Source organism: Sinocyclocheilus rhinocerous, unplaced genomic scaffold (genome assembly GCF_001515625.1).
Source record: "Sinocyclocheilus rhinocerous isolate Xijiao unplaced genomic scaffold, SAMN03320098_v1.1 scaffold820, whole genome shotgun sequence".
In the NCBI taxonomy this organism is placed as follows: domain Eukaryota; kingdom Metazoa; phylum Chordata; class Actinopteri; order Cypriniformes; family Cyprinidae; genus Sinocyclocheilus; species Sinocyclocheilus rhinocerous.
This window is the reverse complement of record NW_015670386.1, coordinates 330,546-358,524: the sequence shown is the minus strand read 5'-3', so window position 1 is coordinate 358,524 and position 27,979 is coordinate 330,546. Positions and strand designations below refer to the sequence as shown.

The 27,979-nt window shown below is 37.4% G+C and overlaps 1 protein-coding gene across 1 annotated transcript in view; it reads right to left on the bottom strand.

The window, feature by feature from the left end:
- Positions 1-3,425: 3,425 nt before the first annotated feature.
- LOC107734213 (delphilin-like) overlaps positions 3,426-27,979 on the bottom strand; it is a 31,230-nt gene continuing 6,676 nt past the window's right edge. The window contains exons 3-23 of the mRNA XM_016546104.1: positions 25,754-26,086; positions 25,520-25,674; positions 19,640-19,909; positions 16,391-16,476; positions 15,483-15,552; positions 13,812-14,105; positions 12,261-12,412; positions 12,055-12,180; positions 10,937-11,019; positions 10,694-10,838; positions 9,236-9,549; positions 7,815-8,318; positions 7,637-7,724; positions 6,250-6,339; positions 5,865-6,061; positions 5,609-5,764; positions 5,362-5,448; positions 4,867-4,996; positions 4,191-4,309; positions 3,905-4,069; positions 3,426-3,819 (exon numbers count right to left, since the gene is read on the bottom strand). Coding sequence (XP_016401590.1) covers positions 3,748-3,819; positions 3,905-4,069; positions 4,191-4,309; positions 4,867-4,996; positions 5,362-5,448; positions 5,609-5,764; positions 5,865-6,061; positions 6,250-6,339; positions 7,637-7,724; positions 7,815-8,318; positions 9,236-9,549; positions 10,694-10,838; positions 10,937-11,019; positions 12,055-12,180; positions 12,261-12,412; positions 13,812-14,105; positions 15,483-15,552; positions 16,391-16,476; positions 19,640-19,909; positions 25,520-25,674; positions 25,754-26,086 — 3,636 coding nt within the window. The 3' untranslated portion in view covers positions 3,426-3,747. The remainder of the gene's footprint in view (positions 3,820-3,904; positions 4,070-4,190; positions 4,310-4,866; positions 4,997-5,361; positions 5,449-5,608; positions 5,765-5,864; positions 6,062-6,249; positions 6,340-7,636; positions 7,725-7,814; positions 8,319-9,235; positions 9,550-10,693; positions 10,839-10,936; positions 11,020-12,054; positions 12,181-12,260; positions 12,413-13,811; positions 14,106-15,482; positions 15,553-16,390; positions 16,477-19,639; positions 19,910-25,519; positions 25,675-25,753; positions 26,087-27,979) is intronic.

The window sequence follows — 27,979 nt, the reverse complement described above, 5'->3', positions numbered from 1 at the left end:
GTATTGCATGAGGAACTGGGTCTGTACGGTGATGGGGTGAATTTGGTGAACGAGGTACTTGGAGGTGAGTCTTAAGTGGCCTTAGCTAAACAAAGCAATTACTCAATTTAAAAGGTGGAAAACTGTGGCTTTATGTGTAGCTTGTGACTGCAGGTCTCCAGTCAGCTAATACAGTACAAATACAGAACATTCCTCTTTTTTTTTCGTTTGCAAGCCTTACTTTTCCGGGTTGGAAACTAGTTTCATGCAATACTTTAGTTTAAGGTATGCAAATGTCAAATGATTAGTTTTCTGCCTTTGACAGCTGATGATTTCATATTTTTGGGGCATTAAAATGACTGGACCTAAACATATGTGGTAGAGCACTACTCAGCTATGTGTAAAAGTAATCCTGATTGGATCATATGTGAAAAAGGCCATTTGTTATTGGACTCTAAATTGATTGCTAAAATTAGAAATAAACTGTTTAGCTGTCAGTTTATGTAATGGAAAAGGTCAAAATATGTGCTTTAGTGATATTCTGGTATGGAAACTTTATGTTATGGCTTTGTTTGTATGTTTACCAAGCCTTGACAAGGATAGCTTTGTATTTCCCTCCTTTTACCCCTGATATGGTACCAAAGTGGGGAAAAATGTGCCACGCGGATGTTAGTCTTACTGTATAATAGCTAAGAGCAGACATAATTGCTTACATTTTTCCCTCCTTGTCTCATTTCCATAAACTCTCATTCAAAAACAAAACATTTGGGATATGATTCTGGTGTGAGGGGAAAAATGTAGGCGATCATGCTCAGTTAGCTTTGCTTTATACATTTTCCTTGCCTTTACCATGCTGCCTTACCTAAGTACACTTACAAGAGCTATTTTACCGAGGTTTGCAAAGTAAACTGACTTCACACTTATGAAACGAAAAGTTGACGGTGCATTTGAAGTTCAGAAGCCTGCATCTTTATTGAATTTGGAAAAAGACAAAAAATGCTTTGTATTACTGCTTCAAAGTGAAATAAAAAAAAGAGTGAAATAAGAACAGGTGTTTCATTGTGTAGTTGTTGTCTTCTCAGATTTATTTATTTTTGGAAATGTGTTTCTTCACCAGTAGTTTTGGATATATAGCGAGTGCAAAAAAACGCTAAAAATATTACACCATTTTAAGTTAACTGTGACCACCAACACTATAAGTGAACACCACCGATGCCTCTAATTAGAGTCCATTAATGGTTTTACACACACTTGAATGCATATGTGGAGAGAATAAACAATGACCTGAGAATGACTGTATTTCTCCAGCTGAACTAACACTTGCAGTTTGCCATCATTCAGTTGATTCAATTGTTGTATGCTCATTAATTTAACAACCTATTCTACTCTTTTTGCACACTGAGTGCAAGCTGTCATTATTGTGTGAAATTACATAACAGAATTTTGCATCTTCTCTACTCCTATACAGCCTGAAGGGACCAACTGACGGTTCATTATTTTGCTTCCAGGCCAACTTACAAAATAATTATTTTTATTTTATATGTGAAGAAAGAAACCATAGTGAAAAACAAGCAGCACAGCTTTGGGGAATCAATGAGGACACTAGTCAATTATGTAGTGAATAATCACAATCGGCCAACCAGAATCCAGTTTCGCAGATATGAATAATTCATGCATTAATTTCGGTTAGTTGCTTTTGGATTTTCTCCTCATTCTGATCTTTGAGCGCCTTGGTATAAAGGACTGATATAAACCAGATCTCACTCTAAAATGTGTCGGTGCCGATAGCCTTGTGGGCAGCGCACCGACATGTAACGTAGTTGCGCTTCGGGTGTCCCGAGATCGAGTACCTCCTCGTGGAATTTTCCCGTTCCTACCCCCCATCTCTTGCTCTCCCACTCACATCCTGTCATATCTATATTGTCCTGTTATAGAAAAATTGCAAAAACGCCGGAAAAAAAAACGTATAATTTATTTATGAAGAGAGAATTTAGCCATATACTGTGCTGTTTTTGTCTCAGTAAATAATTTTTTTGTGTGTTTATGTGTAATTGAGTTAAGTTTCTTGATAAATAGGCAGGGGTTTATTATTAGTAATTTTCCTGTATCCTGATTGATATATGTTGCCTGGTAACGAGAACATTATGATGGCATTCAAAGTGGATATGGAGAGTGCACTTGGAAAAAAATTTTTTTGTATAATTGTGAAAATAAAAATGCAATTAAAAAAAAAAAAAACACTTTACAATCTGACATGATTAGAAGATACACCTTTAAATCAGATTTAAAACTGTTGTTAAATGTAACAGTAAAGCAGCTGTAAATAAATAAACAAATAAATAGATAGCTAGCCTATAACTTTAGGAATTAATAAAACCAAAATTGCTATTTTTTTACTTTATTCTAGTAGTAAAAAGTAGAAGAAATTCGGTCGGATTGAGATCTGTGGGATTTGGAGGCCAGGTCCATAAGGGAACCTCTTAAAGAAGACCTCCATAAGTGGATACAGTTACAGTACAAAATAACTCCACAGAGATGAATTTCCGCAAAAGCGTATTTATTCAGGCAAAACGAATTAGACATCTGATTAAAACGCAGCAATATGTGGCCCTTCGATATTGAAGCCGATATAGAACTGCTCGGGAAAACACTAGGTTAGTCACGCCAACAATTTGTACACAAATATTAATTTACAACTAATTAATTTGGTAAAACATATTCAATATAACAAATCGATACAGAAACAATCAAAACAGGAATACATTACATAAATAGAAATACTCTGCTACATGCAAATGCAAATTGTAGGTTTTCTCCTGGTTGATTGGTTCTGACAAGAAACTAAGAAAAATACACAAAAATGACAAAAACAGGCAATAAGGAAGATCATGCATTTGTTCAAGAACAGAAGACGCCAAGAAGAAATGCATTGGGTTATCTTAAACAATAGTACCTAAAAAAAAAAGTCAGACAAGCTACATACTCATTTTAAAAGAACAGATGATATGTGTACCCTTCTGCCATTTAATAATGTGAAGCTTTTGCATCTTCTTTTCATAGTTGAAAACCAATTTCATGATGTAAAACCTACTACAGATTGTCATGCGGGATGAAACCACCGATCAATTGCACAACTAATATTGCAATAAAATACAAATGATCATTGATTTGGAAAATAGTTTTATCTTCACTTATGAAGGGTGCACTCTTGTTCTGCTATAATATCGGCGTATCACAACGGAGTACAACAATAAAACACTAATACTGTGAAGAATTTAAAACTCATCTGAAACTTTTTGTGTGTGTGTGTGTGTTAAAATACATTTGGCTTGAGGATGAGTAAGTATACCATACCAAAGTATACCAAAATATACCATCAATCCTCTTCACCTGAAGTGTGCATGTTCCTGTTACATTCTCTAGCAGCTGGCTCAAAACAAGTGTGTGTGTGTTAAAATACATTTGGCTTGAGGATGAGTAAGTATACCATACCAAAATATACCATCAATCCTCTTCACCTGAAGTGTGCATGTTCCTGTTACATTCTCTAGCAGCTGGAAATCTCAAAACAAAATGATTATTATTAGGCTATATTAATATACTTTCTCGCTGAAGTTCTGTATAAAATATATATCTTTTTTATTCTAAAGATATTTTTAATTCATCGAAGACATTTAAAGTAAGGTTCATTTCCCTTCACGCTATCAAGTTCCCTGTTTTTATTGGCACATGGGCGTTCTGGATTAGAAACAGCAGATGCTGTTGGTTTCACCATGCCAGCGGCGAGGCTATTCGGGGGCTTCTGGGGTTTTCTGTTCCTTGCGTCTCACTCAGTGCTCTCTGTTGAATACAAAATCAGCAAACTCTTACTTCACAGCTTTAGTGTAATTACATCTGTGAAAATGGCAGCATTTAAGAAACTCACCTCAAATTTGGAGATAAATTCGGCGAAGATGCCAAAGAAGGTTTCTGTGGTCGTGGCCTTACTGTCTTCTCCAAAGTAGGAGGCCACTTTATGAAACTCATCCATTGCTCTTTGCTGCAAGGAGTCTAGGGACTGCACAGCTGGATGACAGTTTTCCAGAAAGCTCTAATATCAGAGTTAAGGGCTGATACACTGCAACGGAAGTTCGATATATATATATTCTCACAGGATAGCTGTACTTCTCACTAACAAACTCATTCAGAAAAGGCTGTGGATTGGTGGATACACTCATAACCGATGCGAAGCCATCCTCTGCAGTAGCTGGGATTTTCACACAGGAGGTTCTTATGTCTTGGATGGTGGAGTGAAGGTCACTGAGCTCAGCAGTAATGGTCCTCTGATTGACTGAATTTACGATGAAAATACAGGAACATCAATCATTCATCAATACATTTAATTGACATAGTTGCAAATTTTATGTCTGCGTTCCTATTTAAACCAACAGCAAAAAAAAAAACCTCTATTAGAAATGACTTTCCAACAGAGGTAAAACGTTTGAGGTCAGAAAGATTCTTTTAAAGAAATGTATTCAGCAATGATGCATTAAACTGATCAAACGTGATAGTAATGACATTTATAATGTTACAAAAGATTTCTATTTCAAATACTGTAAATGTTGTTCTTGTAAACTTTCTGTTCTGTAAACAATCCTGAAAAAAGTATACCATGGTTTTCACAAAAATATTAAGCATCACAACTTTGTTCAACATTGATAATACTAAGAACAATTTCTTTAGAATATTACACAATATTATTGTTTTTACTGTATTTTTGATGGCTTGGTGAGCATAAGTGACTTATTTAGAAAAGATTTCAAAATTCTTACAGACCCCAAACTTCTGAACAGAGGTGTACTCTATATACAAATATCTAGCAGGAAGTTGTTCTGACTGACACCTTACCTTTGGCAGCTAGTGGCACTGTTATGAGGTCCCTGGCGAAGTCGATGAGTTCTGGGAAGTGTTGGCATAATGATTTGGCAAGAATATGGAGGAAAGTCGACTTTCCATCAACTGTTTTTGTTGTGTTCAGCTGAGGAGTTTTTTTAATCCATTATTAGGAGAAACATCAAAAATATGAACGTTTAATAAGAACACTGGTCACACTTTATTTTATGGTCCAATTCTCACTATTAACACAGCATTAAATATGACTTTTGCCTCAATAAACTCCTAATTTGCTGCTTATTAAGCGTTAGTAAGGTAGTTGTTAAGTTTAGGTATTGGGTAGGATTAGGGATGTAGAATATGATCATGCCGAATATGTGCTTTAATAAACAACCAATATGTTAATAATAGGCATGCTAATAAGCAACTAGTTAATAGTGAGAATTGGTCTCTATACTAAAGTGTTACCAAAACATTGCAATGTTTTGTCTGTAATTATTGCACACATACCTCGGTAAGAAAATTAATTTTGAATCCTGTTGTTTTATTCGTCTTGGGTTGACCATTATTCAGATAATTTCCCATTGCTAAAACAAACTAAAAGCACAAAAAGTGTACAAACCGTAAGAATAATATTTAAATAAAGAGCAAATATTTCAAAACGAGTGGCTCCGAAAACACCAACTCCTCTGCAGAAGATTTTCTAAAAGATACAACATTTATAATTCAGTCATATCTACTGAATTAAGTGTTTTACCTCCAGGATCTTGGCCAACCTCTTGCTGTTTTTAAGCTCTAATGAGGCTTTGTATATGCATTCATATGCGCCTCTCATTTCTTCTGTTTTCTCCTGCACAGTGGTCTTAAAAAGAAGACTCCTCAGTCTGGTTTTATACTCAGGAACTAGTAGCATCTGTAGAACAAGCCCACAAAGAATCCATGAATATTTACATGAATTATAACAGAACTCTGGTAAAACAGCTGGAACTCAAGTAGTAGTAACTCAACAGCACCTGTAGGACAAACTGGTCAGGCTCGCTAAGTTTGGCGGGGTCCTGGTCGTAATGCTGAAACTGTTTGACCTCCTCGTCATCAGGAGCGTAAAGCAACAGTTGTTTAATGTGTGCGGGCTCCAGACGCTCAGTGCTCATGGTCATGAGGATTTCTCGCAGCTCCTTCGGGGACAGCTTCAGATGTGCAATGAGGATAGCTGAACAGGGCAGCCAGATGTGATGAGACATGGATTCTTAACCTTCTCATTGGGCAAATTCCCACACAGTTGCTACAGCAGCAAATACCTACAGCACCTCTTTAACCTACTCCTACACATCTACGTCACACGAGACGACAAACCTGACTCAACCCAGAGCACTTCAACCCAACCCCACTCATACTCACAGGCGTTGTAGGCCTTTTTATGGGAGAGAATCTCGACCACGTCTTTCTTTTTAAAGTTCTCGGGCAGGAAAGTGGGCTCTGGAAGAGAGACTGACACATTTAATAACAGTGTAAGGATGAGCTCTCCTCGCACCAGTAGTGGAGACAATATACTACTATATGGAGGGTTATGAGACTGAGAAGAGGCTGTAAGATGCCAATAACTGGATGAGAATGATGGGATCGGAGACAGACATACAGTAGATCTCCATGAGAGATGAGCTGAAAAGCACAAAGATAGACAAGGTAATTGCGTTCATTTTCACCATCAAAATGACAAGCTACAAACCGGATGCCACATGTGGATGAAGACAGCAATATACAGACAATGTTGAGATGTTGTGTTCCTAAAAAGTCTTTGCCTCCATCTGAATTTCTAGTGTCAATGATATGTCATTACATACATATATTTAAACACTACCATCAAAAGTTTGGGGTCAATAAAACTTTTAACAAACTAATTTGCTGGTTATCAACAGCTAGTAAGGTAGTTGTTAAGTTTAGGTATTGGGTAGGATTAGGAATGTAGAATATAATCATGCAGAATATGTGCTTTATAGGTACTAATAAACAGCCAATATGCTAGGCATGCTAATAAGCAAGTAGTTAATAGTGAGAGTTTTTTTTTAAATAAATTAATACTTATTATACTAATTATTATACTAATATACTATTTTTTTAGCAAGGATGCATTAAATAAAAGGTGAAAGTAAAGACATGTATAATGTTACAAAGAAATACAAAGAAGCACGACTACATTGATAATATATATTTTTTTTAATTCAGCACCAAATCAGCACATTAGAATGATATCTGAAGGTGTGAAATTTCAACTTGGCCATCACAGGAAAAAATAACATTTTAAAATATATGAAAATAGAAAAGAGTTATTTTAAAATTAATTTAAAAATTGAGTTTTTCAAAAAAAATCTTACCACTAAACATTTGAACGGAAGTGTAATAAATTGTATTACTTTAATAAATTATAAAATAAATTAATAAATAAAATTCGTAATAAATATAAAGTAACATTGCATTCAATTATTACATAATAATTAATTTCTTAAATTAATTTTAAAAAATTCCTTCGCCATGATCTGAAACACTCCAATACAGGAAGCATTTAAATATATGAAAGATATATGTTGTTGTGTTTTTTGTTCATAAAGGGTTTTGATTTATGAAATTCTTAGTATTGGTTGATGATCTGAAGACATTCAGTGTAAAAACACAGAAAATCAGACGGGGCAAAAAAACACTCTTTCACAGCACTGTATGTACAGGGGATGATGATGTATACATGCAATACTACACTGAAGCAGCAGCTATAACAAAATAGAGAACTTACTGGAATTCCTCTGTGTGCCGAAGTACAGATCCAGATCCAGGTACTTGACCATGTCACTGAGTTTATGATAATCAGGATCATCTCCAAGCTAGAAAACAGATCATCTGTACTTAATAACATCTCATCACTTCAACATGGTTCTGAGGCGCACTGTGGTTGTTATGTATCACTAACCAACCTGTCCCCAGATAGTTCCTTCAGAGTTCTCCACCTGCTCCCAGCGCAGTCTCTTCACGCTCATGTGGTTGTTGTCAGAGGCTTTCGGGCTGGCTTTGGGCAAAGGTGGAGGATCACAAGGTGGGGGTAAAGGAGGTGGCGGTGGTGGGGGAACCTTGGTTGAGAGCGTACCATCATAGCTTTGTTGGGAAGGCAGGGAATGGAGGCTCTTTTGTTTGGTCAGGTTAGGGGAGGTTCTGGGGGCAGAGGTCTGCTGGCTCTGGTAGATGGACTGGGTGGGATGTCGTAGGTGAGTGTGCTGTGTGCTTGCGTGAGGGGGTTGAGGGGAGGTGCGCGGGGATGACTGTAGGATGGGGTGAGCCTTCGGTTGGTGCAGCTGGAGAATGGGTGGAGCGCTGGGCTGGGGAGAGGAGCGTCGGGGACGGGTGTGCTGGGCCCTGAGCTTGCTGGCACTGCTTAACTCATGAGGCAGCATGTTCACTTCCTGGTCATCCTGGAAACTCATCTGCCAGTGTCACAAAAACAATTAGGGCTTAAAAAAACAACATTGTATGGTACAAAAATGTATATAATGCTCCTACTAAAATAAAAAATCAAATCAAATCAAATGAAATCAAATGTGACCTTGCATATGAAAAGTGTTTAAAGAATGGATAGATGCAAAATTTCAAATTAATAAATATAAATTAAATTTAAAGAATGGATAAATGGAAAATAAATAATTAAATAAATAAATAATATAACATAACATAAGAAATGGGACCTTATGTTGGACAAGAGGTTTGGGAAAAAAAATCAAATCAAATCAAATCAAATCAAATCTGACCTTACATTGGACTAAAGGTTTGGAAAGTGAATGGAAGAAAAACATTAAAAAAAAAAATTAATAAAAATGTGACCTTGCATATGAAAAGCGTTTAAAGAATGGATAGATGCAAAATATCAAATAAATAAACATAAATTAAATGTAAAAAATGGATAGATGGTAAACAAACAAACAAATAAATAAACAAACAAACAAATAAATAACATAAGAAATGTGACCTTACATTGGACAAGAGGTTTGAAAAATGGATGGAGGAATAAAATAAAATAAAAATAAAATACAATACAATTTAAAGAATCGATAGATGATAAATAAATAAATAATGACATAAGAAATGTGATCTTACATTGGACAAGAGGTTTGGAAAATGGATGAAGGAAAAAAGTAAAAGTAAAGTAAAATAAAATAAAAGCAACCCTCCATAAGACAATTGTTTTGGAGGATGGGTAGAAAAAAAATAATAAAATAAAATAAAATGATATTTTTTTTGTATAATTTATATAAATAAATAACTCTTTGTGAATATTTTAATATTACAATTTTGTGATATTTAATTGGCCAGGCTATAGTAACCTCTTTCTGTATCTGACACAAACCTCCTCATAATCATTCTCCCCTCCCTTAAAGTCATCCACGATATTGACCCGGTGTCCCAACTGCTCGCTCAGAGCATCCAGGAACTTGTCGGTGTCTCGGCTGCGAGGTGGACGTGAGAAGGTGAAGAGCTTCCTGCGCTGGGGCAGAGGACTGGGTTCATCAGAAGGCAGAGGGGAGGCAGGGGGGCTGTCTAAACTAACATAAGGATTAGAGTCCACACTGTCTGGAGAAGGAACAGTCTGCTGGTAAGGCTCAAACTGAGGGCCAGGAAAGGATTCAGTCCATGAAAGAGAGAGGCCTGACTTACGGTTCCCTGCAAAATGAACAAAATCATGAGGAACATTTAAACTACACAGGAATACTTATCAGAGATCTTATTGTTCTAAATGTTCTAAAAGGTTTGAAATTGATCCAGATAAAGAACTATAACATGCTAATACATTAAACTAGGGATTTTCAAACTTGTTGATGCCATGGCCCTAATTGTAAGGCCATAAAAAATAATTGGCTTGTATATTGTCATTGCAAAACAAAACCATTACAATATTATTTGTTAAATATTTAAATTGAATTGGAGAGTACACCCACTTTTAAATTATCATCCAAATCTAAAGAGAAACATTTACAATTAAATTAATTTTTGTATAATCATTTGCACAACAAATATTTATCCAAATCCATTTTTTTTCTGCCAACTTATAATATCCAAATTAGATTTTTCTTAATTTCTTACTCTTAAAAGCTATTATCAATAAATAAATGCTATGTAAAAGCTATGTCAACAAATAAATAAATAAATAAGTAGTAATAATAATAATATAAGTACAGTTAATAACAGTAATAATGTTAAAGAAATTATGGTACCACTTTACAATAAAGTGTTAGTTAACACTCATTAATGCATTACCTAACATTAACTAACAATGAGCCATACATTTATTACAGTATTTATTCATCTTTTTTTTATGTTAGTTAATAAAAATACAACTAGCTAGTTCATGTTAGCTCAGGTTCATTAACTAATGTTAATAGACTTTTTATTTAGATTTTGTTGAAATTAATGTTAACTAAGATTAATAAATGCTTTAGAAGTATTTTTCATTGTTCATGTAATGTAGTTAACTAATGTTACTAAATGTAACATTATTATAAAATGTTACCAAAATTATGTATAAAACAGGTTTAATTAATATCTTCAGTTAGTGTGTTAACTTTAAAAGCCCTCCAAAAATATTCTGTAATTCTTTTAACTCTCAAAGAAAAATAAAACCTATTTAACCCCTTGTGGCTCCCTGGACCCCAGTTTGAAAACCCCTGTTTTCTATCTTAAATTATCTACATAAGCAAGCACATTTAGTGTAAATTTGTCACACAGGTCCCGCACAGCCATTTTTATTTTTTATTTTTTTTGGAGGCACCATGTGTCAATTGTGGATGTCAGAACAAACTCAGAATACCTGCGTTACTGTGTGTGAAAGACTGAGTGTATGTGTTGTTCTCAGCGTGGCCCATGCCAACAGCCCTGGGTGAGGAGTGACTCTGGAGAGACTGGTTGCTCTTCCCGGGAAACATGTTCTCAAGCTCCGTGTACACTCCTGACATCTACGGGTTGGGGCGTGGTTAGATGAGACTATGCATGATTTCATAACAGCAGTGATGACAGTGCAATGAATTGCGGATGAGCAGTAAATGGTACCCACGTGGCTGAGATCTGGGGACTCTGGGAAGGAAGTCCCATCCCCACACTGTCTTTCCTCTGGAGTCACAGGGTCAGTGAATGTTCCTGAGACACAGAGAGAGCGTGGTCCAGAAACAGAGCATGTGCACAGAAAGCTGCTTGCCCTTCAGGAGCTAAAAAGAGACTGAGGGCAGTCAGCTTCAGCAGCGGGTCTGGCCGGTAGGTGGCTGAGAGGCGCACAGCGATTGCAAGCAGTTTATAGCTTTAGCCTAATAGATGCTGGTGAATCATAAACATGGCTGAGAGCAGTTCTGATTGCTTGTTTACCCCAAAGAGGGACAGAATGACATGGCTACCTGAAACAATGTTACAATGGAGCAATGCATAGCATAAACAGTATTCTATATAAACTTATTGGCCTATATCAGTTCTACATCATACTATGAGCAGGATCCAAAATTAACAAGTATGAAGCATCAAATAAGAGTAACAAATTGATTTTATTAAATGCCAAGTAATTAGTATTTGTGCCAAGTAATATATTATATATATACTGTAGATTTTTCAAATGATTTTTTAAAATAAACATCAAGGTATTTTTAAATGTTCTTTTGAACTTTCTATTGACCAAAGAATCCTGAAAAAAGTATCACAAAAATAATCACAAAATATCACAAAAATTAATTTAGTTAAGCATCACAAGTTATTTGAACATCGATAATAACAAGAATCAGCATATTAGAATAATTTCTTAAGGACTATGTGATACTGAAGACTATAGTAATGGTTGTTAAAAAGTCATATTTGCCATCACAAGAATAACTTTTAAAAATACATTAAAATAAAAATTTGTTATTTTAAATTGTAATAATATTTCTCAATATTATGAATTTTACAGTTTTTTTGATCAAATAAATGCATAAGAGACTTTTCTTTCAAAAATATGAAAAAATCTTAGCAAAACCCCCCAAACTTTTGAGTTTATAGTGTATATATACATTACATAAAAATGTTATATTATATTATATTATATTATATTATACAATTTTCATGTATTTATATGTTCAGTGTGGAAAAAGTTCATTTTGGACCCTGCTTTTTTGTCTAAATCCAAAAAACTGATAGGGGAAAATGTCATACCCATTCCCAGGTGAGTGCCGATGATGCAGTCGTCTGAGCTTCTCTCTCTCACAGTGTTTTTGTGAGAGGTACCTGACACTCGCATGGAGCTGCTCCGTCTGTGGGTTTCTGGACCTACCTCTGGTTCTGCGGTAATAAACATGCACAGTCAGAATGCAATCAGGGCAGAAAACCCCTGACGTTCACACAGTAAAGCCACAGCTAACCTGCACTCTTGAAGCCCAGGAAGCGGGCGATCTTGCTCTTGCAGTGTTCCTGTTCCTCGTAGGTCAGCAGCTGGTAAATGAACTGCCAAATCAGCTGCTTGGCTGGAGTGTCCAGCACAGGAAACACATCTACAATGAGTGTGTCCACATTCCTGTTTACATGCAACAGAGGGAGTCATTTTAGAAATAATTGGGCTGCTCTCTCAGCAAGCAGTCACACCAGTGAGCGTTATTTATTATATTTGGAAGAACCCACAGATTGCTCTTGATTGTGAGTATCTATTTGTGCTTGAGGCTGAAGCTATTTTTGAATGCTTTTCATATTTGCCTTGCTGCTGCCAAGCGACAGAAAATCCCTCGCTGTGGGAACAGTATGCTATGATATTTGTAATCATATGGCAGGATGGTTACAGTCTATAAGTGTTAATTAGCTCTGAAATTCTAACTTGTATGTTTTTTTTGTCAAACACTGCATTGGTCACTAAAGTCATGACTATAAAATACAATGATATCTTTCATTAAAAGAAATGCACTTTGGAATAATTACAATGTTTTGATGTTTGTGAAACAAGTCCCTTATGCTCACAAAGGTTGCATTTATTTGATTAAAAAGACAGAAAAATAGTAATATTGTGAAATATTGTTACAATTTAACATAACTGTTTTCTATTTGAATTTATTTTAAAATGTAGTTTATTCCTGTGATGGCAAAGCTGTATTTTCAGCATCATTACTCCAGTCTTCAGTATCACATGATCCTTCAGAAATGATTCTAATATGCTGACTTTGGTGCTCAATTATTATTATTGGTACTCAATTATCAACAATGATTCTTATTATTACCAATGCTATTATTATTATTTGCTTCTTAATATTTTTGTGGAAATCATGATCCATTTTTTCAAGATTCTTTGATGAATAGAAAGATGTAAAGAACAGCATTTATTTGAAGATTATAGAAATTATTTGTATAAATGTCTTTACTGTCACTTTTGATCAATTTAAATTTTCCTTGTGGCCTAAAAGTATTGCTTTCTCTTTTTTATTCACCCTAAACTTTTGAATGGTATAGTGTATCACTTCTTACACAAAAATATTAAGCAGCAAAAACTGTTTTCAGCATTGATAATAGGAAGAAATGTTTCTGGAGCAGCAAATCAGCATATTAGAATGATTTCTGATGGATCATGTAACACTGAAGACTGACGTAATGAATGCTAAAAATTCTTTGATGCCATATATATATATATATATATATATATTACTTCAAATAAATGCAGCCTTCGTGAGCAAAGGAGCCTTCAACATCATTAAAAAAAAATCTCTATATAAATTTTATAACTGAATTATTCCAAACTCTTGACCTGCATATGTACTGTTGTTACGGTCCCAAACAACTCAGACCACCAAATCTAATCACAAGCATGCCACATACACAACTCCTTTTTGTTTTGCTAAGACAGTATTTAATCTCAGTACTGCCAACCTCAAGTAATATAACACTAAGTCATGTGTCTGCTCCCACTCAGCCATGATGAATTTTGACCTGACCTGTGCTGGAAGAAGGTCTCCAGAGCTTTGCAAATGGTATATCTTTCTTGTAGGGTGAGGAGGTGTTGAAGTTGCTGGCTGAAGGTACGGCCGTGCACGCGGATGCTGGGAGGCAGGATCTCGGCCACCCACTGCAGGGAGCTGAGGGCCGGGGAGCGCGAGCGCGGGATGGTGGGGGACTCCTCCGGCTCTGAATCTGAGAGCGGATAATCTACGGGGCCCTCTTCCAGCACTAGAGTGGGCATGGCACCACTGCCCTGCAGCATGGACACCACTTTCTCATGGGAGCAGTTCCTAAATGTACATAGAATAGAATCAATGTGTAATATAATATACAGTAATATAATATAATATAGGAAAAATCAAATAGCATGTTCTCTTAAATAACACTTATAAATAAATGTACAGTTGGTGGGAATTTTTTATTGACATAATTCTATGCTTGTCAGTCCCCCGGAGGCAGTATGAAATAAATTGCTGTGCTCTTGAGATTAGCCAAGAAACAGCTAAATCATGGCCGCAGGAAACTGATTTACATTTAGACCTAAACAAACAAACTGTGAAAGCTGGTGGTTTGTTAAGGAGCAGCAGAATAATATAAATGCCTAATATGAATAGTCAAACTAAAAATAGCTTGTTTCCAACCCAATTACCATTTGAACTCGTCAACTCTCGTAATAACTCCCTTCAAATCATCATAGAACAGGCACACAAAGTACTAAAAAGTCACTTTTAGGTCTTTCCCAAACAAAACACAAAATAACAAATTAAAAATACATATTAATAAATAAATAAAAAATCTTCCCATCCACTAGCACACAAAGCATGCTGGAAGCTGAAAACCCCCTAGCCTCAGTAATGTTTAACTTGTGTTCAAGCCAAATCAATTGAAATGATTTAGTTAAAACACTATTTAAATGGCACATTTGAGTTAAATCTACTTGCAAGTAGTCACACTGTAATTCAAAAGTTTAGGGTCAGGAAGATTTTTATTGCTTTTGAAAGAAGTCTCTTATGTCCACCAAGGCTGCATTTATTTAATCAAAAATACAGGAAAAAACTGTAATATAGTGAAATATTTAAATGAATTAAAAATAATATATAATATATTTTAATGTATTTTAAAAAGCCATTTATTCCTGTGATGGTAAAGCTTAATTTTCAGCAGCCATTACTGCAATCTTTAGTGTCACATAAACCTTCAGAAAACTTTCTAATATGCTAATTCGGTGCTCAAGAAACATTTCTTATTATTGTCAAGTTTGAAAACAGCTTTGTTGCTTAATATTTTTGTGAAAACCTTTTCTTTTAGGATTCTTTGATGAATAGAAAATTTTAAAGAGCAGCATTTTTTAAAAATATAAATCTTTTGTAACATTATAAATGTAATTTATGTGTCCTTGCTGACTAAAAGCTGACTTAATTAAAAAAAATCTTATGACCCCAAGCTTTTGAATGGTATGGTAGTGCAAATAAAATGGCTAGGTTAGGTGACATTGTTACACATTAGGTTAACTTGATTACATGTTTCGTATAACCACTTAATTATAAAAAAAAACAAAACATAAATTGTGTATTCTTAGATAAGTTTACCACAGTATCTACTGTAATATCACTTTACTGATGTGCAACTTTTAAAGCATCATCACAGCATAACAAAAATAAACGCACCTCATGTCTAGGCCATTGAGGAACAGTATGCGGTCTCCTGGTTTAAGGCCACACGCCTCAGCTGGACTACCTGTAATAGGAAAACATGGGTTTGGGACTGAGAATGAAACCTCAGACACTTGCAGTGAATAATACACCCAAAGCCACAGACAATCTTTCAGTGAACCGTGTTGATGTGTAATATTGCTGTCCTTTGTGATCGGTTGTTAGTAAAACACTACAAGATACTCCGTCGGAGGTCTGAAAGGGAATGTAATCTGTTTTTTTCATCACGATGCTACACTCCTACTTGTTTTTATAAGCAGCCCCACACGGACGGCTGAGTCAGTATTAACTAGCCTCAGCACAGGCCTGCAGTGGGCGAATATCGTCATAATAGACACTCACACACTTACCGCCCTCTCTCCACTCAGAACGTACAATCGTGCAGACTTCAATACAAATGTACCCAAAGCTTGCTCATTAGTACAACAGCCCACTTCTTTTTCACAATGCACCAATAAAAAAAAAAACACTCCATTCCCCTTGAAAACAAACCACTGAACCCAGCTGTGCTTTCCATGTGCTTTTTTATTACAGCCGCCTCTGTAGCCTACAGCGATATGACCCTCAATGTGGCACAAATTCTGAGTAACAAAACACAGCCGTGCCCTGGAAGATGGTGATTTATATAAGGAGAGCATCTTTACTTGATCAGTGGCTGGTGGCAAAAATATGACGGTAAAAAATCATTTCTAGCACTAGATCTGTATGCTTGGTGGCAGGATGTATAATTCTGGGTCAGATCAGAAACCCTCAGAAAAAGAAAAGCCTGACTCACCTGAGAGTCAGTGTTTTTTTTTTCACTCTGATTAATAATGAACGGTTGCAAGTGCTTATGGGTAGATGTCACGATCATTCATATGCACCTGTCATTACTGAGTCGATCCACACAGGAGCGTGACCTCTCAGAGTAAACCCAAAACTCTTCTTACCCCTGTACACACGGATGGTTCTGCGGAGGAAGCAAGAGAGGCATTACTGACTGACTGTAGGTATGTTAAATACTCACATAATATTCAATACTTATATTCAAAATAAGATTTTAAAAAATAATAATTTTTCTTTAAGAAAATGACTTGTCTGCACAAAACTTACTGCCACAGTGTAGTCTATGCAGCTGCTAAGGTGTTCTGAGTGATTTTTTGGCATGTTGATAAAAAAGTGTTCTGTGTGGTTGCTTACTGGCCCATATCAAAATAGCAGTTGCCATGGTGTTGTATTGCCGTTTCTAGGGTGTTCTTGGTGGTTGCTAGGGCTTTTCTGGAGTGTTTTGGGTGTTTAGTTAGTGGCCTAGGTCAAAATGTTGTCATGGTGTTACTTTGCAGTCGGGGTGGTTGCTACTGTAGGGCTTTGCTTGGGTGTTCTAGGCAGTTGCTAGTAGGGGTGTAACGGTTATTGGTAAAAAATCGAACCGTACTGTTCTCCACCAACGGTTCGGCACGAACTTTCAATGAGGTTCAACTTAAATCTGACAACGCATCTGAAATATGGTGTCAGTGCAGATAGCTTTGTGGGCAGCATGCCGACATACTGCGCTATGTGCGTCCCGAGTTCGAATCCCAAATCAAAGATCTTTATCAATCCCTCCCCTCTCTCTCTCCCACTTTGCTTCCTGTCAGCTCTGATGTGTGCTATCATAATAATGGCACAAATAAATCTTTAAATAATAATAATAATTACAACACGCAAAACAGACAGAGTCCAGCTAATGTATGTTTGTCGATGGATATGCATTCTGGCTTCCCAATACATTACAACAACAGCAATGAAAAAGAAAATGTGTACAAACCAGTCGCCCCTTGTCAGTGCGAGTGCCGTATACTTGAATGACCAGTCATTTATGCCGTCATTATCCGGGTATAGTACGCATGCGCAGGTGAGACCTGAACGGTCAAGTCAAGTCACCATTATTTATATAGCGCTTATTACAATGCAGATTGTGTCAAAGCAGCTTTACAGTATTAAACAGGGGAATAGTGTCGAAGTAGTTTGCCATTCTCCTCTGGCCAGACGAAACCAGCAGTTTAATTCTAGGTTGCAACAAAGTCTGATAGCACACGTTGCTATCTGTTTTTAAACTAAACTCATTTAAGCCTTGCCAGTTTAAATATTAAAGAGCCAGAAGACACGAAGGAGAACTCGCGCGCAGTGAGAAGATCTGTGTGCGCTCATCCGAAGTGCTTGAACCCACATCTCAGAACGCGCAAATCGTTTTCATGTCTTGTGCTTCAATGGACAAATACACACAAAAATTATGTCAACATGCCTGTCTTGGTAAGTATCCTAGCAAACATAGTCCGTTGAACATAGCCTACAGTTTCAGTGTACTGGATCTGTGCATTGTCTTAAAGTGACAGCACTTTTTTTATAAGACAAGGAAATCAATCACTGCTCTTGACTGAATAGCTTTTGTAACTTAATAAGGATTAATCTTGAATTTATACAGACAAATATGTAATGTTATTTTACATTTGATTACTTTATTCAATTTCTGCACTGTTTATATTATTTGTATCTTTGCTCTATTGTATTTATTTGTGCTGTTGCTTGTAATTAGATTATTTGTTCTTATTTTCTTTAGTTTTGTTTGACAGTATAGTGCTTTTCCCTAAACATAGCACATACCGAACCGTCCCGAAACCGTGACTCTAAAACTGTGACACAAATCAAACCGTGATTAACTTGAACCGTTACACCCCTAGTGGTTACCTACTGGCCCAGGTCAAAACAGCTGTCATGGTGTGGCTTTGCAGTTTCTAGGGTGTTCTGGGTGGTTGCTAGGTGGTTGTTTACTGGCTTAAGTCAAAAGAGCAGTTGTTATGGTGTACTAAATGGTTGTTAGGGCGTTGCTAAGGTGCCCTGGTTGGTTGCTACTGTCCCAAGTCTCTGATATATTCATGTCCTTTGAAATGGCCCACCAATTCCTTAAGTCTTTATGGGATATTTCAAGAGTTTTATAATGCACCAGTCAAAAAATATGTAAAAATAATAGTACTCATCTCCTCAACGAGTAAAATATGAACTTATATGTTTACACTATATGACCAATGCTTTTCAAAGGCTGAACATACGAATATCAATTTATCCCAACTTATGATTCATCCTAAACCAAACAGACAAGTATACTGAAGCACCACTCGACGAGCTATTTAAGAAGGAGATTTAAGATTTCCCTGCTTCTTAGAGAAAACCTATGACATATCATTAGTGTTTAGCTAGCCTTAGTGGTTGCTGTGGCAACATCTCAAGGCGACACTGGAACCGTTGAGTAAACAGAGACCAGGGAAAGCAGTAGAAACATTTGCTTTTTGTCGCAGTGCCATTTTATATAAGGTGGGCCACCAGAACCAAACACTGATGGCGGATTAGAAAGGGGATGACAGATAAGCAAAGACATAAGAACTCTGAATAGAGATTACATAAGGACTGAGCCAAGGAGGCATTATTTATTGAAGAGCAGCAGCTTATCAGATGAGGAATACAATCTACAGGGTATCAGCACATCATATCCACTCTTACTGTAGTATTTAATAACCTAAACACTCTGGGTGATACTTCTCTGTTAATATTTTAGATATCACTTTCAATTCACAAATAAAGAATATTGACAGATTGTAGTGACACCGTATAGAAAGCAATATTAATTTAAACCAGACGACAAGAGGATCTGCTTCTGTTCTGGCTCAAATTTCAATAAGAAGCTTCATGGCTTGAATATGATATGATGGCAATCTTCCTTTTAGGTTAAGTCATGATTTTAATGATTAAAATAGTGTGATAAGCTGATTGTATATCCCGAATTCTAAAACAACCAATTAGTAGATCCCAATATGAAAAAATGCTTGTGATGTGGACAGTACATACATGTGTGTGTGTGTAGGGAGGGAAAGCATGAGGCACAGAAACAAACACAACTCAATAATGCTTCTCTCACCCACCCACACACAAAATCTCCCACATATCACACAGTGTTCTAAGCATTTGAGGAGGCTTCCTGCCGTGTTTTGGGATAAAATCGTCCTTTCAAACCAGTATGAAAGATTAAAACGCTAATTTTATCATAAATAATAGGACATGGAAAAGGAACACCTATGAAAGAGGTGTGCGATACGTACCTCTGGTTAGCTCCAGTGACATAGTGGCTGGGAATCATGGTGGTGCTCTTCCTAAGGCCACGCTCAGGTTGGGCCGGGTCATCGCCGGTATCTCTGGGCACAGAACTGGCCCGTTTCGAGCCTTGCGGACGCTCATGGTGGTCTTGACTTCGGCTTCGGCGGAGCCTGTTTTGGGGCTCGCCAAGGCTCTTGCTACGGCACATGCGGTTGAGGAGACTCTGAGAAACGGCCTCGTCAAAGCGCTGCCGATGCTTCTTGGGAATGAAGATCCTGGCAAACATGGTCACAGCAAGGCAACAGAGAAAAAAGGTCTAAATCAGCTACGAGGAGCCATTATTATAAAGACTTTTTAAAGGTTGCTAGTTCAGCTCAGCCAGTCAGTTTTCCCATCTAATGGTTTCTATCACGACCCAAAGTGAAGGAGCTTCAGATCTGAGTCCACTGCGTTCATTCAGGATCACTGTGACATTTCAAAATCCATGACAACAGGAAAGGATGGCAGAGATTAAAAAAACTCAAAGAAAGCCAAGTAATGAAGGCAATCCCGATATTTCATGGAAGCTGTGAGGAACTCCAACATGTAGCAGCCTCTCTGAGTGCTGTCTTCATCTGAAACTCCCACTCCAGAAGCTCTGGTACAGATACCAGAATCCAGCAATAGCAAAGGTGTGGGAGTACATCACACTACCGCCTCTCTCTCTCTCTCTTTCACTCGCTGTCTCCCTCTCTTTCCTCATTCTCTTTTTGCTGTTCCTGATGTTCCATGCTCTCTGGGAACAGCATCAAATCTCATATGCAAGAGAGCAAATTCAAAACTCGTAGCATGACATTCGAAATATAATTGAAAAGATTCAGCGCATGCTGAATTCAGTGAGATTTGAAGCGGGAAAAATGGCTAGACAAAAACGTTTGGGAAAAAACATTTTGGCAGAGAGGAGACAAATACAATTTTAACTCTGCTAGCTTCACCTTTATGGGATTCTGAATAGAAATAAGGCCACGTTTATCACATTTATGCAACGTTGGCGGATATGGAAAAGCCTGTTATGCCGCCCACCAGGGAACCAGAAAAAGACCCCAATTGAAAAACCTCAGCAAATGTAACCTTAGTAACCTCGACAAGTGTAACGTCAACGCAATTCTGTCTGCTTTGTTCTCTGAAGGTGATGTACCGACATTAGCATTTAAAATAATTCCATGCGTTTATCAAACAAAAAGCACATTCATTTTCTGAGTCACGGCATTAATGCTCCTGATATTTGTAAGTCTCTTATTGTCACTGACAGACTGTAATCAGGCTAATGGATTATGAACACAAACTGAATGTAACTAATTTTCTTTTCCATAGATCAGACATTATTTTAATACTAAACATATCAGAGTTATAGGCACAGAAAGGGGACTATCTATAGTGCTTTTCTGTCATCATTTACTCACCCTCACAAACACAGAGACATTTTTAAAAATATAGGTTTGGAAAGACACGAGGTTGAGTAAATTATGACACAAATATAATTTTTGGGTGAACTATCCCTTTAAGTAAAACATACACATTTGTTTTTCTTGATTTCAGCCTCTATCATTCTGAAGGACACAGACACCCTGCACACAGATACTATATAATCGTAACCTGGAAATATGATTTAAAATTATACAGTTTCACAATTTTTTTTCACAAATTTTTTTTCTCCCTATTGCCTGGATGACAGTATTGACAAAACCACACCATTAGACAATTCTAGAGTGCAGAGTTGCCTCAGGTTCACATTATTATAGAGGCACAGAGAGAGACACAGTGACTTTAATTGAGTGGCCAAACGCTGCATTAATAGCAGCAGTTCCAGACAGCAGACAAGAATAAAATAAAGAATGAAGCGCCCTAAGAGGCCACTAGAGTACAAACCTTAGCTTACGTAGAGTACTAAAGCACTACTGCCAGTATTATAAATGACAGCATACACCACAGCACATTAGCATTGATTGAGCTTTTCAGAAAATGTGGATGAAACTACCATTGCCAGACTATATTTGCATTTGTAATGTGAAATTCATTTGAGGAGGTCAGATGGTACCATGCTTTGCCTATTTGTTTTTAAGAAAAAAAATTTCAGGAAAGGTTAATATGAGTTGCTCTGTTTTGATATTTTAATTACACACTTTGACGGCACCATTGCAAAACACAATGGTGTTTTTATTAATTATTTTTTAGTTCATCGTAATATTTAATTCAAAATTATTTATATAGCTCTTTATTTGAGGACAGAATAAAAGGAAAAATATGAATCACCAAACTAGTGAAGATAAACCAAAACAATTAATAAGCCATGGAATCTAACATTCAAAAGCTTAGGATCAGTAAGTTTTATTATTATTATTATTATTAAAATAACTTGTTTAATTGATTGTATAACTGAAGGATCATGTGAAAACTACATTAATGCTGCTGAAATTCAGCTTTGCCATAACAGGAATAAATTACATTTTAAAATTGTTCAATAATTTTTTTTATTAGTTATTTTAAATTGTAATAATATTTCACAATAATAGTGGTTTTACTTTATTTTTGAGAAATAAATGCAACCTTGGTGAACATATAAGACAGTTAATTCAAAAACATTTTTAAAATCCTACTGACCCCCAAAGTTTTGAACAGTTGTTTATCTCTAAAATATCACTGTATAACTGACACAACTTGCCTGATTTAGCAGCAATGAACACAGTCTGCTCACAAACCTTTCATACATGACAAGTTAAAATCTTAGACATGTTAAACAATCTTATAACAGACACAAAATGAATCAACAAATCAAATCACAATGATTTTCTTAGTAAAATACTGTAAATTGAAGAGACATATTCCACAATGAATAATATTAAAGTTTAATGAAAAGTACTCACCCACAGCAACTCATCTTTTAGTTTATCATGACTCAGAACAAGGTGAAACTGAAGTGGCTACTTAAGAGATATATTCAGAAAAACGAGTGTCACTTTAACCCAGAGGGACGTAATTTAACAGCCTCTGAGCCATCAAGAGCCATTGACTACAACTGTCTAGAGACCGCTGCCTCTCACATTGACCTGCAGAAGATCAGCCCCGAATAATGAGCAGAAAATCCATGAGATTCACAAAGAGAGAAAGAGTGAGATTATGTGTCGGCAGAAACTGAGACACGTACCTAATATAGTGAGACAAGGCTGATAAATTTATATAGTGAGAATTAAATGAGACCAGTGATATTATTTTACCAATTCATGTGTTTAATTGGGCAGGACAGGTTATAGGATACAAGCTACTGTATGTTGTAAATATATATATATATATATATATATATATGTGTGTGTGTGTGTGTATTAAATGTACATGAAAAATGTAAAATGTTTTAGGCTTACACTACCATTCAAATGTTTGAAAAAAAAAAAAAAAAACTTTTAATCAGTGAGGATGCACTAAATTGATCAAAAGTAAAATCATTAAAATGTTACAAAAGATTTCTAAAATGCCTCAAATAAATGCTTTAAATTTTCTATTTATCAAAGAATTCTAAAACAAAATGTATCAGATTTCACAGAAGCAATAAGCAGCAAAACTGTTCCCTTTCATGGGAACTTCGAACTGCGTCCTCTAGGGGTCGCTATGGGGAACGCCTCGTCGTGACCCGTGTAAAATCCTAAACATTAAAAATAACAGACCCCAAACTTTTGAACGGTTCAAACTTTTGAACAGTTCAAACTTTTTGAACTCGTTTTAAAATGTTGTTTGAAATATTTTTCTCTCTTCAAAGCATTCAGTTTCTTGATGAATAATGAATAAGAACAACAATCTTGTGATTACTTCTCTAAGATGGCAAAATAAACAGTCACAACTTAAACTGAACAACCATGGCTTGCCATGTAACCTAAATAATGGATTTCAAGAAATGATGATGATTGTGCCCAGATACATCTTTAGTGCCAACTAAAAGAGCATATCTCAGTTGAATTGGAAACTGGCTAATGTCCCAGTAGGCCAATGCAAACTAAATCTACCCAGACTGGCTTAAAATCTGTCCTAGATAATATTCAAATGTACTAGATCAAAAAAGATTAACTATACTAAGTACCAACAGTTCAATATGGTTAATTTCCTTCCACAAGTTCCATGTGTCATATTCTTATATTCTAGTTCAACTGCAGCATATTTAGATTACAAAGTACATCCCAAGGAACTCAAGATCCCCATGCTGCTGAACACATGGTGATCTCCATTCACCACCCTTCACCAGATATCTCTCTAAAGAGGATTATACAGTGACAAAGTTTATTATCTCATAATACAAAGGAACGACACCCATACTGCGCTGAGGGAATAGCTTGTCTCCATTTAGCAAACACAATATTGAACACTATACTGTATGTAACCTTAATGATGTTCTTTCTCTCATAAATTGAGGAAAGCTGTCTTGCAAAATGCAACCTATGTGTAACATACAGTATTTCTCTTGCACCAGACAAAATCTATTGTATTAATAATTTTGAATAATGGCAATAGCATACACTACCATTTACCATAAAGTTTGTGGTTTGGATTTTTTGGTCACACTTTTTTTTAAAGGTCCAATTCTTACCATTAACCACGACTTTAGCCTCAATAAACTCCTAATTTGCTGCTTATTAATAGTTAGTAAGGCAGTTGTTAAGTTTAGGATTAGGGAGGTGAAATATGGTCATGCAGAATATGTGTACTAATAAACAGCCAATATGTTAATAACAGGCATGCTAATAAGCAACGACACTAAACAAGGTCCCTACACTAAAGTGTTACAGTTAATACTTGTATTCAACACAAGCGCATTAAAGTGATCATTCATTACAGTAAAGACATTTATAATGTTACAAAAGATTTCTATTTTAAATATGCTGTTGTTTTTATCAAAGAATCCTGAAAAAAATTATCACAGTTTCCACAAAAATATTAAGCAGAACAACTATTTTCAGCATTAATAATAATAGGAAATGTTTCTTGAGCACCAAATCAGCATACAACATTGATTTCTGTCTGAAGAATCATACAAGTAATGTGACTGGAGTAATGGCTGCTGAAAATTCAGCTTTGCCATCTCAGAAATAAATTATATTTTAAAACATATTAAAATAGAAAGTATTTTTTAAACAGTAATAATACTTCACAATATTACTGTTTTTTTTAAATCATATTTTGATCAAATAAATGCAGCCTTTGTGAGCATAAGAGACTTCTGAACCCAAACTTTTGAACATTAGTGTACATTAAAGTATATTAAACAACAAATCATGTGAAAACACCTCGCTTGTTATTCCACATAAACTGTCCCACTGAGCATCATGTGCCAAACAGCTTGACACTGCCCAAAGAGAAGCTGACAAATGGATCAACACTAAAATTCTCTATCCAGTGCCGTCTTATGTTATTGACCCAGTTGACATTAAGGCATAGACTGGACTGGAAAAGGAATTTCACTATTAACTGTGCCAGCACACAGCAGAGGGATTGAAGATGATCAGTTTACATGGCAGCACCAGATGGAGACACATCTATCAGTGGCCTAATTAGGTCATACCAGTTTATACCGTAAGCCACACTGCTTAATTCTATAGCAAACACAGAGAAATGAAAGCGTGTTTATGTTTACTGCAAATGTGCATCATAGTATGACATAAATAATAAGAACAGCAAAGAATGTACTAAAGTTCTATTCATATATTCACCAAAACCTACATTAAACTGATGCCCTCTGGTGGCCTTCAAACTGTTCTGCACGGCTAAATACAGTAGCAGAAAACATCTGGGTCAGAGTGGCCCTGAGATGGAGGTTAAAAATTAATGAGTGCTGTAGGTGGCAGATGGGGTTGTCATGGTACCTGATGTTTAAGATGAGCTGTTGCTGCTCTTCAGTTGTCAAGATGTCAGGAAGAACGGAAGCAAGCCAGTCCACCTTCCTCTCAGCAGCAAACTGTTTCAGTACAGCAAACAGTTTCTCTTTCACCTCTGGTTCATTCCTCAAAATCTCCTCAACCTGAAACAGGAATGATTGTGATTTGGCACCTCTTTCATTTCATAAATTCAAAAAACATACGTTTGTCAGATAAACTCACCCTCCTATTGAACTCCAGAGCCTTGTGTTTGCGGTCCTGACGCATGCCATCTGTGTCTTTCTGAGAGCCCTCTAGACTCCCGCTGCTGCGTTTCTGGCGACTGCCCATGCACAGCACCCCAAGCCGCAGCGTGCGGCCCTGAGAGGCCTTTATCAAAGCGGCTGCCATCTCATGGTGCTTCACTGGGATCCCATTCACCTCCATGACATAATCTCCAGCTCTGAGACCACTGCGACCCGCTGGGGAGCAGGGGGAGCAATCCTCCACCAGCAGGGGGCAGTCTCCCACGATAGTGAAACCGAAGCGACCATCAGGGCCTGGAGTGATATCCATCTGCAGGCGGGCCACAAAATGCAACAGACTGTAAATATTGTAATGGACAGAACTGAATGAATAGTTTGTATTCATGTCGGTTTCTGAAGGTTTTGAAAAACTTTTATAAATACATTTTTTATATCTTTCAAGGGAAGTATTGGTACATTTTCAAGAGTATGATTTTTTATATATATTTTTATCTTGAATTATTAATTCATGAATAACATTTAGATTTTTGGAGAGTAACACATCATGACATTTTACCTCAAACGGATACTCACCCCGGCCATTGTCACACCACCTGTCACGCCCATCACCAACGCGCTTCCTCTTCCACAACAGTACTTACCGGTCCCATGGCCAGACCAGCGCCCTTCTCTGGCTCGGCGGAGGAGTGCAACGGATTTCTGCTGCAGTGCTCGCTCGCACTGGAGATGCAGCCACATCTGTACGCCCAGGAAAGCGCTAAGATAGCGTTCATCATATCACTGCTATCGGGGCGGGCACTTCAATGGGCAGAGACCATCTGGTCCCAAGCCGGTACTGTAACTCAATCCCTTGATAATTTTCTTGCACATTTCCGAGAAGTATTTGGTAGACCCATAGGTGATACCTCTGTCTGTGACCAGTAATATCATCTCCGTCAAGGGTCTCTGTCCATCAATGATTACGCTCTAAAGTTCAGAACCCTCGCAGCAGCCAGCGGATGGAATGAACACGCCCTTCTGACCACCTACCGGCAAGAACTGGATCCGAAGGTGCAACTTCAGCTCGCAGCCTACGATGATTCCTATGGCTTGGAACGGTTTATACAATTATCCATCCGCTGCGCTACTCGTATGCAATCTTGCATTGCAGAACAGCAACTTCCACCATACACTCCACTCCTTCGTCGGCCAGACACCATCAGCCCTCCAGAACCAGGTCGTGAACCCATGCTAGTGGACGGCGCTCGTCTCTCCCCTTGGGAGCGGCAGACTTGAAGCACTTAGGAAAGCCTTCACTTCTGCCCCGCTCCTCATCCATCCAGACCCCAATAAACCATTTGTGGTAGAGGTGGACGCTTCCACTACAGGAGTGGGAGCCGTACTTTCCCAGCAGCAGGGGACTCCAGCCAAACTCCATCCATGTGCCTTCTCACGCAAGCTCAACCCGGCGGAGAGGAATTGCGACATCGGCAACAGAGAGCTCCTGGCTATCAAACTAGCCCTAGAGGAATGGAGGCATTGGTTGGAGGGAGCACATCACCCATTCAACGTCCTCACTGACCATAAGAACCTGCAATATTTGCGAGACGCCAAGAGACTCAATCCTCGTCAGGCAAGATGGGCTCTCTTTTTTACGAGATTCAACTTCACCATTTCCTATCGTCCTGGTCCCAAGAATGTGAAAGCGGACGCTCTATCTCGTCTTCATGCTCCTGAGGAGGTCAGTGAGGAACCAGAATCCATTATTCCCAAGGAGATCTTCGTAAGCCCCATCCAATGGAAGGATAACCCAGTCACCTCCACCAATGCTTCCACGCCCACTCCGCCGGGTTGCCCACCTGGAGTGCAATACGTCACCAGAGCACAGCGCACTTCCCTAATTCACTCCGTTCACACCTCCTCTGGGCACTGGCCACCCAGGGGCCAACAGCACCATCTCGCTGCTGAAGGATCGCTTCTGGTGGCCCAACATGGCCAGGGATGTGAGAAGGTTCGTTCAGGGCTGTTCCGAATGTGCCATCTCCAAGAGCCCACGCCACCTACCATCTGGCAAGCTCCTTCCTCTGCCCATTCCCAACCGCCCTTGGTCACACCTAGGAGTGGATTTCATCACAGATCTACCGGCATCGGATGGTAACACATGTGTTCTTGTAGTCATTGATCGATTCTCTAAATCTTGCCGTCTTCTCCCCCTCAAGGGTCT